This window comes from Anguilla anguilla, chromosome 12 (genome assembly GCF_013347855.1).
Source record: "Anguilla anguilla isolate fAngAng1 chromosome 12, fAngAng1.pri, whole genome shotgun sequence".
NCBI classification, from domain to species: domain Eukaryota; kingdom Metazoa; phylum Chordata; class Actinopteri; order Anguilliformes; family Anguillidae; genus Anguilla; species Anguilla anguilla.
In genome coordinates this window covers 34,844,649-34,856,299 of record NC_049212.1, presented here as the reverse complement: position 1 = coordinate 34,856,299, position 11,651 = coordinate 34,844,649, and the positions used below count along the sequence as shown (strand labels likewise).

Sequence of the window (11,651 nt, the reverse complement as noted above, 5' to 3'; positions counted from 1 at the left end):
GATGTAAAGGTTTTTTTTTGTATGCACAAGAACTGTTCTGCTTTGGTGTGTGGCCAAAATGTGTGGCTGGACGCTCGTTGTTTTGCATTCAGAAATGATATCTCGGGGCATATTCATAGGAGCCCTTTACACCGAAAGAAGTACAGACCTTCTCTGGACAGCTCACCGGCTCCCTGTGTGGAGACGGGGACGGAGTGTAGCACAGTGGGTAAGGAACTGGGCGTGTAACCGAAAGGTCGCAGGTTCGATTCCCGGGTAAGGACACTGCCGTTGTACCCTTGAGCAAGGTACTTAACCGAAATTGCTTCAGTATATATCCAGCTGTATAAATGGATACAATGTAAAAATGCTATGTAAAAGTTGTGTAAGTCGCTTTGGATAAGACCGTCTGCTAAATGCCTGTAATGTAATGTAATGTAATGTAATGAGATGGAGGATTTGATGGCCTCGTCAGTTCCACTGACCGCGCCAGCGCTGGCGGACCCGCGAATCACCGCACCGAGTCTCACCCACTGCTGGAGTGCTTCAGAACTTCTTCAGCGACCTTCAGGTTTATTCCCGAAGAAGATCGTCTATGTTGCGTTTGTTTGTGAATAAATTAGAGCGACGAGCACAATTTCCGGCAGAATAAATGCTGTTGTGTGCTGCTTCTGCCGCACGTTGTTGCCTGTGCGTCGAAGCGACAGATTCCGGCAGAATAAATGCTGTTGTGTGCTGCGTCTGCTGCACGTTGTTGCCTGTGCGTCGAAGCGACAGATCCGCTTCGGCGCGTGGCTACGAATGGCGACTGCTGTTGATTGATAATGCCTGTGCGAGAATCTCAGATATGGAACAGGAGGGAAGGCATTTATTTTTGTTGCCTGGGTTATCAAGATACATCACCGGACCAGATTAATGTAGTGGCATGCACTAAACTGAGCCAATCCACCTCAGGATGAACTCATCTGTGGTACTCCCTCTTACAGTAACTTATTCCCACTTGGCTTGCCTGGGTCCTGGCCCATCTATTGCAGTGCATGAGCCAGGCAGGCTTACTGTGAGTCTCAGTCAGCTGGCCGTGGGGAGGCCTCCATCCTGACACAAGTGTAGCTCATTTTCTAGGGGAGTCGGTGGGAATGCAGGATGACTGCATCTTATCATCAGTGTAGTCAAAACCATTATCTAAAATATGTACCAATGTACAGGAGGAAGATCCATTCCTAAAGGATTGTTTGGACATCTTTGTTGAACAAAAAACAAAAAAAAATTATTTAAATTGTTTCTTTTTTCTTTCCTTCATTCCTTCCGTCCTTGCTCCCCTCCTCCAGGATTTTACAAACGTAACATTAGCCGTTGTAAGTTGACACTACACAATACATAAAGGATACTGCTTTAATGCTATTTGTGGTAAAAGAACAGGCAAGCAAGGCGAGCTGATCCTACAAATTCTGTCAGTTAGCTTAATGGGGTGAGACGTAAATTTATGTGCTTGCGTGCGTGTGTGTGCGCGTGTGTGTGCATGTGCACGCCTGTCTCTCCGTATTCGTGGAATGATTTATCTTCTCTGTCCTATTACTCGTCCACATTCTGTACTGTGGGAACATGGCATAGGAACCTGCTGTCTGCGGAGGTAGAGGAACTGCCTGGCTGTGATGGATGTAGCGAGCTGCAGTCTGTTCCTTCCATGCTAGCAGGCGCTACGCTACCCGCTGTGATGCAGAGCTGAATCGTGGAAATGTCTGGAGAGCACCATCCAAGTATAAATTGGGTTTTTTCTTTCTTTCTTTCTTTTAATCAGAATTGGGGAGTGTGGTTTAAATAAATGCTCAGTGTCACTGGTTATGCAAAATTTACCAATTGTTTATTATTTTTTTCTTCACTTTTTAACCCACAACCCCTTCTCCCCATTTATCTGCTAAAGTATCGTCTTTAGCATGTGTCCCTAAATCTAATTGATTCCTTCATGCTGTGATGTAGCCAATTACATTGTGGAAGTAGCAAAGGCATCTTCCTCTCAGTGTTCACCCCCCAGGGCTCTCCTCCAATATCCCACAATCCTCAGACCACTCTGGTATGTTATATGAGAGTTGCCGTGGTTGGGTATATTCAAGTAAACCAAAGAAAACAAAATGGAGATTTTTGTAAATATCATCAGGTAATTTGTTCTGCACACTTCAGAAAGACAACTCTTTTATCTCTCTTGATGTCTGGAAAAGTATGAAGGTGCTGTTTGCTCTTTGAAATTGCTTCAACAAGAAAGTTTTTTTTTTTTTTTGTGGAGCCCTGCTGAATTACAGATCCAGTTTTTTGGCAGATGCAGCCATCCGAGTCTGACGCTATCCCAAGATCTCCATCCAATTATATCTGAATGACAGCTACGTGGAATAATCTGTCTGCCAATCAAGAAATCTAATAGCCAAACAGAACAGAGGAGAAAGTGCGGGAAACGGTTTAATTAAGTGAAATCCCCAGACCACACTTTTGACTCTCTGCATCAGCCGTTGTGCAGAGAGGAGAAGATGAAAGCAGGTTTTTCGGAGTAGGGGTGTCCCGTAATTATGAATTTTCCCCCCGTTGTTAAGCATCCCTCCCCCCCCCCCCCCCCCCCCCCCCCAACAGCATTTCTTCTCCACCAGTTCCTCAGCAGGTGATTTTGGGTAAATGCATGCATTGTGTCATTTTCCATCCCAAACCAGCGTGGTTCTTTCACGTGTTGGCGATCACGCTTATTAACACACGCAAGAATTCATCATGGCTCGGCGTGACGGGGGGAAATATGCCGTCTTCCGCCTTCCTGCTCGGCCGCTGACCTGTTTTGATGGCCGGTTCATTTTCGCGGCGGCGTCGTGGATCTGATAGGAAGACAGTGTCGGAGTTAATAACGGTCACTCCCTCTACACGACGATAGGATGCGGCGCAGTGTTAGGGCGATGCTCGCCTCGACAGCCTAGGTAAGAACATCGTATCTGGTGAACGCGGAGAGAAGGACTTTGTTTCCTTTTTAACGTTGAATATTTAGCATTGAACTAGAGGAAGCCAATTATTTTTTCAATGGCAGAAAGTACTACTTACTGCTGCTAAATAGATCATCATGACCATTGATATATTGTATAGGGGGGAAAAGTTTTCCTAACATATTACTCCGGTGTGGTGATTAGAGGTCTGGGCTTGATTAAATTTAACAGCGCGCGCCTCTGACAATGTCAGGGGAAGACCAAGAACAGAAGGCTTTCTGAGGCAAGATTATACCGATGAGATAAGTGATTTTTTTGAGGTTTGCCTCATCCTGGCAGTATTGATTGTTTTGTCAACCTGTCTGAGGCGAGAGTCTAGCTGAGTGAGACAGATGAAAACTGCCGGGAGGGATTCGGTCACAACGGGGGGTGGGGGTGGGGGTGGGGGGCGGGGTCACAGACCCACTTTCCCATCTTTTGACACCCCCTCATAAAACTGAAGTAACTGATGTCTCTGGAAGCCTACGCAATTGGCTGATCCCAGGTCACCCGTGAACCGAAGACGGACGTTTGTAAAAAAAAAAAAAAGTCTTGGAGCTGAAGCCTGTTCTGAGCACAGAGACTGCCTTCATTTTTAATCTGAGTAATTTCACAGCACCACAGAAGCTGTTTTTTTTTCTTAAAAATTTAATCTACTTTCACTTGGTTGAACAACAGGCAGTTTATTTTTTTATGGGATGCAAGTGGATTTTTCACTCTTTAGTTCCTCCAGTGTGAAAATTCAACATTAGCTGTCAGTTGGCAGTCAGTCAAACCAGCACGAGACAGAACGGTTTCTTATCTTCAATTGTAATAATATATTTCTGTAAAAGTGTAGCATGTGTGTTATTTCAAATTATTGCTTTATAACCCACAAAGAGCTATCCCCTCTAGGGCTGTATTTATATCACGGTTTGCAGTTTCATTATTTTTAATGTGACTCTTTAAATAACAGTGTATTAAATCCATTAATGACCAAAGAAGGTTTGGGAGCAGTCTGACCCACATTTGTGAGATTTAAGTAAGATTTGGTGTAAAGTCATTTTGTCTGAATATCCCTCCATAAGTCATTTCAAATTTATATATTCAACATGAAGGCAAATGAGATGAAAATCTCTTACAAAATGGAAAATGGGCTCTGTTTAAGTATTCATGCCTCTGATATCAACTAAAGCTTTTTTTCCTCTGAAGTGTACCCTTTATGAAATATGAATGTGCATGTTTATTAAATCAATTAAGGCTTCCGGTCCTTAAAAATAATTTTAGCACCGCCAGCCACGATACGCGGAGCTCAGCCATATTTTCATTAGGGTTCAGACCATTTATCCATTTTATTCTATAAAAAGACAAAGTACTGTGTTCCTGTTTGTTAAATGAAGGAAAATATAATTAAATCATTCCAAACAGTTCCTTTAGAACATTTCATCTGGCACATATTGGTTGTCTTTCTGAGTGGTCCCTGGCTTTTAACGGTTTTAACGATTCTAAGAGTAGCTAACTGACTGTTCGACCATTAATAGCTTCCCTACTGCAAAAAAAGATGTTTGCCTAATGCAGTGCATGAAGCATGTTAACAGCATTTGGCTGCCCGGTCTTTAGTGACATTTACATGCATACAGGTATATGCATATACAGTGCAAACAGCTTTGGGCTGGAATACATTGTTGTATTATTCATGATGTGCTACTCAAAATCAGATAGCTGGAGATGTGCATGGGATAGCTGTCTGTCTGTGATAAAATTATTGATAGTAAGCGTATTGCTGTCTGTGATGAATTATTGATAGTAAGCGTATTGCTGTCTGTGATAAAATTATTGACAGTGAGCTGATTGCTGCCTGTGATGAAATTACTGACAGTAAGCTGAAGTTTTTGAACTTCCTTGTTTTTTTCAAGCTCCTTGGCACATTGTTATTAGCACTGGTGTGTTTATCGCAGCCCTGACGGTTTGATGGTGGCTGTCTGCGCTCGTAGTTATTAATACCTTGGGATTTGACCTTTTCCTTGACCTCAATAATCTTCACGCTGGACTCAGGTGCTTCCTTAGACCGGTACTAAGAAACTTTAAACCCGCAAAGCGATGACTGGTGTCAGTTTCGCCTGAGGTGACAGGCGGAAAACTATAACCTTTGGCTGGGCCGTCAATAACACAGACATTCATTGACCATCGCAACTGAGCTATGAGCCAGTTTTTTTTTTTTTTGCTCTCTTTCAAAGTCCTTCCAACTCGCCCAGGTGTTTTTTTTTCCTGCTCCTAAGAACTGATGTTTCACTGCTATTTATTTTTTTCCATGTTTTGGTATGCCAATAATATTCTGTAGGTTTTTGTATGTCCTTGTTTTACATTGTGAAACTGTGCTTTTGGGGAAAAGATAAAACAGAAATCTTGCAATTCAGTATGATTTTATGATACTTAGAATTCCACTTTTCTCCATCTCCAACACCAGTGTGTTGCCTACAACATTTCAGTGACATATATTAGAACTTGCAACACATCAAAGACCGTCCTTTTTGAAAAGAATAAAACCATGAATCAGTGTACAGTTAAAATGTTAAGAAGCTGGTATAACCTGTGTTTAGAGAAATATGGAAATGCAGGAGTGACCTAGTGCCCAGCATCCAAACAGAGAAATCTCTTAACAAAGGTTTATTAGGTATATTACATATCACCAAGTAGCTGTCTCTGTGACAGTATGATAATTTGTTAATACTGTTAGCCGTTGAGGTTGCACTTGCTAATGTACTTTACTTTCCCTGTGCTGTGTGTATGTGTGCGTGCGTGCCAGAATGAAGGATTTGCATGCTTATTTTCAGTAGTTGTAGCCTCAGCAAGATAAGGAAGACACCGTGGACCTTTGAGAAGACAGGCTGCAAATCTCAATGTTGGTGAAAGAGTTCCCTCCGTTGCTGGTGCATTCTGGGTAAGAGGAGCTGGAGGAGATGATGTTCTTGAGTCTGTGGAGGGCAATGACCAGCAACAGGAGGAGAAAGACGAGGAGGCTGAGGAAGATGGAGACGTAGACGTAGACGTTCTCCAGGCGATCCGAGGCGGAGGAGGAGGAGGAGGAGGAGGAGGAGTCCACGGCGGTGGAAATGGAGGTGGGGACGGGCTTCAGTAACGTCACGTTCCCCAGGCGGGAGCTGTTCAAACCCGCCGCTGGTAACTCCATGCCTGACATCACGAGCGCTTCACTCACTCCATGGAAGCAGTCGGAGAGACCGAAGACTTTGACTCCATGCAGCGTAGGCATGCAGCAGGTGCCTATTATTCTAATCTACCTGTGAAATAAAGTCCATAGTATCGAGTTAATAAGATATTTAAAAGGATTACGCAGACACACACGCACACACAGACACACACACACACGCACACACGCACACACTCACACAAAGACACACACGCACGCACTCAGTTGTCCCAGAAATCCAGACACACAGTTGCTGTGCTATCTCCGCAGAGGGCAGTGGGATGTTCTGTGTGTTTGCGACAGGGATTGTCAAAAAGACCCGAGTGTTGGCAATTATTCACATGGCCTTCAGCTGGCGGTGGGCTGAATCAATAGGCAGTGAGCACATCAAAGGCAGAGTGGTTTCACCATGCTGGGGGAGGGCTGCCCCCTCTTCCCTCTTCATTGGTCACACAGTGTGAGATGTGAAATTATCTAGCGCTTTCCAGCATTCTGTGCGACTGCATGCAATTCATCCCCCACACATCCCCGTGAATCCCAGCATGCCCCAGCCTAAGACAATACGCCCTATCCTGCGTCTGTGTCTCCGTCTGAGGTGCTCGGAACTGCAAGAATCGCTCTGTCGAAGAGTCATTTCTGCGCTTTCGCGAGATGGAGGGCGTGACTGCTGGCGGCCCAAACGTGTTCCCCTCTCTCTGAAGAGACTCTCTGCCATGCTGGAGCCCGTTAGCCTCCCTGGGCAGGCCTGGACAGGTCCCTTTCTCTGAACCGGTGTCAGAGTGGCGCACAGACAGGCGGCCCGCGGGGCTAAGGGCTGCCTCCACAGAGGCTGTACGAACAGCGGATAATCCTCTGTGACTGAACGTCTTTCAAGTGCTCACAGTGTACATGTCGTGTGGCCACAGGCTAGGCGCGAGATTTTGCAGATTTCTTTATGTTGAGCGCACTGCTGGTTTCTGAGGCGCTGTATATGTTTAAGCGCGGTACCAGGGAGAAAAGCTGTCAGCCTCCATGTGGGTAGCGCTGCGGAGCGAGTTTCAGAGAAATTGGCGGAAGGATGCTGATGAGAAAATGGATAGCAAGCTTAATATACACATCAATAATTGTGGGGTGCACATACTATGGAGACTTAAAGCCTTTTGTATAATCATATCTTCACTAATCTGTATTTTCAAAAAAATTTAATTTGGACAATTATTTCATTACTTGCTGAAAAACAGAGACTGTGGATTAGAAATGATGAGAAGACAGGCTAACATTGTTAATGGTGTCAACTGTCTTATTGTCAACTGACCATCCTGGTGAAATAAAAAATGGTCTAAAAATGGTGAGCAGAGACTGACATTGTTAATGGTGAGTAGAGAGACTGACATTGTTAATGTTGAGCAGAGAGACTGACATTGTTAATGGTGATCAGAGACTGACATTGTTAATGGGGAGCAGAGAGACTAACATTGTTAACGGTGAGCAGAGAGACTAACATTGTTAACGGTGAGCAGAGAGACTAACATTGTTAATGGTGAGCAGAGAGAATAACATTGTTAATGGTGAGCAGAGAGACGTTCATTGTTAATGGTGAGCAGAGAGACTGACATTGTTAATGGTGATCAGACAGATTGAAATTGTTCGTGGTGATCAGACAGAGTGAAATTGTTCATGGTAAGCAGAGAGAATAACATTGTTAATGGGGAGCAGAGAGACTAAACATTGTTTAGTGAAGGTCACACTCGTAGGTGTTTTATTTTAGTCACGAAAGACTAAATGCCCACAGCAAAATGTCTTGACATTCTGGTCTCATTCTTGAAAAACAGTCTCAGCAGCATGTGGTAGTATGGACGCACACCCTGTGCTTTCAGAGCTAGCAAGGAGATAACCGTTCTCCTGAATCTGAACAGAAAATTTCTGTATTAAAAAAAAAACAGTCATATTTCTCAGTTACACCTGATGAGATGGATTAAGTGTCTTGTAACCCAAAATGACATGATCCATTAGCACTCTTTAAAAAGGGGTTGTCTGGGGCAGCATAAGAAGGTTGTAAGTGGGAAAAATGGTACGTAAGAAAATGAATTTTTTCATGAGATGTCAAGATGAAAAATGACTTTTCTCATTTCTGGGACAGTTGCAGAATCATCTTAGAAGAGATTCTAGCTGAAAACTTGGCCTTCTAGTATTCCGTCTGTTGCAAGAAAAATTGGAAATTAATGCCTCTTTTCTTCACAAGTGGATGGAACAGAAATAGCAATTAGAAGGCTTTCACTGCAGCTCACCAAAGCTCACTAAACTACCAGACAAGATAACTTTCTTCTTTGTGTGTGTGTGTGTGTGTGTGTACATTTATGGCACATTTCAGTCATGTCTTGTCATGATGGATAAGTTTTAGTGCTCATTTAGAGCTATTCATTAGATGGAACTTGTTGTACTTATTAAATGTTCACCAGCTGCTCCAGATGTCAAGCAGTTGGTTGGTTAAACAAATTAATGCAAAAAACTTCAGGAATTTTGGATACGCATATTCATGAGCGATGTTGGTAAGTTATTGAATGCTCTCTTTTGTATTAAAAGAGTTGGGGTCAGCTTTAACACCACTCTGAATAATAGCGTTAATGCCAAAATATCTTTATTAATGTCACTGATGGTGTATGTGTTTGATCTGCGTAGAATCGTCTGACTTGACTGTAGTCTAAAAACCGTCTTGTGCAGTTAACAGCCCCGTGTCTTTATCGAAATCTCGATTGGAATCGGTTTCCTTTCGTTTCACCAGCAGTCCTCGTTGGTGGCACTCTGATTCACAGAAACGCACACCTGCTCCACGGCGTTCGAAGGTGAGTTTTTGATTGCCGCATCAGCCAGCTATTGGTACGTCGTGCGGTTTGCTCCATATCACCCCTGCAGAAGATGAATGGAGCTAAATGATGCGGCTGTGCACGGGCGGATAAGCTGAAAGCCCAATGATTCTCTTTCGCTGCTCCCGGTTGCCAGGTTTACGGTGTTCATACATGCACATGCGTGTTAGTGAAATGTCCTGCACTGTGCAAAAGTCATTTGCCGTGTCTGTTAAACTTTGCAACTTAGAAATTGATTTTTTTTGTCACTCTTCCCGCTAAATTAGCCCTAATGGGGCAGTTATAATCCCAGCTTCATGTATGTCCTCGTATATTTGGATAGAAGGTTCACCAATATAGAGATTTGTTATTTGGCTTCCTTACAAAAAAAAAAAACTTAAACGTACAGACATCATAGCAACAGTTCCAACTGATGAGCAGAATTTGTTTGCATCCTGCTGTTAACCGAAACAAAAATGAATAAGACTAAGAAATAAAAGAAACACTTACCTTTAAGGAGCGTACGGGACAATCCTTCCTCTTCATGTTCTGAAATCTCTCATTTGAAGCTCAGTTACAAGCTCGTATTAGGAGGGCTCTGACTGACTCGGCAGTGCTCAGCCTGCACAATGATAACACAGAAAAAGGAACCAGGCTCAGCGGTAATTGTAGTCATGTGTGGACTGTCATCTGAGTTATGAGTATTGACCAGCCAGACTGCCTCCTCCTGCTGCATCTCTCTGTCTCTGTCTGCCTCTCCCCCACTCCCTCTTTTCTCTCCCCCCCCTCTCTCTCTCTCTCTCTCGCTCTCTCTCGCAGTAGACTGCAGTTCATCCATATGACAATGCTGCGAGCCTGCTGTCTCTGACCACTGAACGTATAAAAACCTATGAATAAATGTATGGCAATATGGTGCTGCTTTCCTGAATTAACGATGCGTGCTGAATATCTTATAGAAACTTAAGGTTTAACTGCGTTCCTTTAATACGTGCTATGTTCACAGTTAAACTGCTCAGAATTGAAATGTCTTTTGTCACATGACATCACTTATCAGACCGGTGAAAGGAGGGCTGCATCAAGTAGCCTGTTCAACGTTCTTTCATTCACCTCGTTCTTTTGTGTGCCAGCCATCGTGGAACAACAAGTTGGCGTATTATCCGGGAAGTGTGCGTGCGTCAGCGCTGGTGCTTATCTTCTGAGACATGTCAGTTGGTAATAGATGACAAAGGGCAGATAGCAGTGGTGTCAGAGAAACAGGTGCCCTTGACCAAAAAAAGCAAAGGGATAAGACTGGGATATGTGGGTAAAGGTGCACATGGAATAAATCAGAAGGTTTTTTTTTCAGCTGTAAAATATTGTATTCAAAGATGATTTTACCTCCACAGTGACAAAATAGTTGCTGTTGCATGATTGATGAAACCATAGATAGATAGATAGATAGATAGATGGATATTTTTCAGGAAATTGCATCTGGCTGACTCACTATTAAAAAAAGAAAATGATTGATTTACACTGCTTTGATCAATTTCGACCTTTAGATTTTTGGTCATTTTCTTCTGAAAATATTGCCTTTGCTGGATTTTGATTGAATAAGAGTGATTTACTTACAAACGTGGAATGGCAGGCATATGATCACTGCCCTGTCAGTGAATGCAGAGTTCTTGCCCATCTGTTTTTATTTTATTTTATTTAACCTTTATTTAACCAGGTTCGTCTCATTGAGATTAGAAATCTCTTTTTCAAGAGAGACCTGGCCAAGAAAGCAGCAGTCGATTACAGACACAACAAAATTTCAACATTTAACACACTATAAAAGCAGACAAACAGCAATGTTCAAAGTTTCACTGTATAACTGAAGGTGTGGTAAGTGAATTGCGAACCCATCCTTCTGGTGTGTGTCAAATGTTGGTTGTGAACATGGTCCATGATGTGCAACACCCACTCAATGATGTGTCGCCACCCACCCCCTCTGTTTCATCTTAGTTTCTACTCTCACATGGTTAAGCGAGTTCTGTATTTATCTCAATTCTCAAACACCTCTAGAATGATCTTATTGTTTGACATCTAGTGTTTACAGTGACTTATCGTGCCACGTTACTAAGTTACCAAAATGATGTAGCCATTCAAAGCAACACTTAAACATAACTAGTGTAATAGACTGTAATCATTAATCATTACCGTCTGTTGCTGACCTTGTGAGTGGATATATATATATATTTTTTTTTTTTGCTTTTTTTGTTTACTGTTAGGCCCTGCTGAACTGTCAGGGGTGGGAGAAGACTGGATCCCCAGGTGCGGATGCATTTGCTTGCTCTGTGATCAGCTCTGAGCTTCACGCACCCTGGAATTGAGTGTGGGAAGGGGATGTGTAGCTCGTCACGTGTCGCTTGGTATTTGGGAAAGGAACAGAATGAGTGTCCCTGCATCCAGAACAAGGCGAGTTGCTGTCCCTTGTAGGGGTTTGTACTGGAGCCATGCGCAGCTCCGTGTGGTCCCTCTCCATTTGAAGCTCCTGTTCGGACGCGAGAAAGAGGAACGGGAGGACAGGCTGAGAGACAGGCCCCCTTTAAGCCAGTACCCCCCCCCCCCCCACGCGCCCCGCTGCAGAGGACTTGGTGAGATGTCTTTGGGGGCCTCTGTTTAATTCCCATAATTCTTGCGAGGCGCGCG

The 11,651-nt window shown here is 43.5% G+C and overlaps 1 protein-coding gene across 1 annotated transcript; it reads right to left on the bottom strand.

The window, feature by feature from the left end:
• Positions 1 to 5,357: 5,357 nt before the first annotated feature.
• On the bottom strand, positions 5,358 to 9,742 carry LOC118209389 (serine-rich and transmembrane domain-containing protein 1-like). The gene is made up of 2 exons (XM_035384642.1): positions 9,492 to 9,742; positions 5,358 to 6,250 (listed from the first exon to the last, which is right to left on the bottom strand). Exon 2 carries the CDS (start codon positions 6,220 to 6,222, stop codon positions 5,797 to 5,799), a length of 426 nt encoding a protein of 141 aa, XP_035240533.1. The 5' UTR covers positions 6,223 to 6,250; positions 9,492 to 9,742; the 3' UTR covers positions 5,358 to 5,796.
• Positions 9,743 to 11,651: the final 1,909 nt, after the last annotated feature.

Excerpts from the sequence above, each read along its gene's own strand:
- LOC118209389 (XM_035384642.1), bottom strand. The coding sequence starts at position 6,222 with ATGCCTACGCTGCATGGAGTCAAAGTCTTCGGTCTCTCCGACTGCTTC.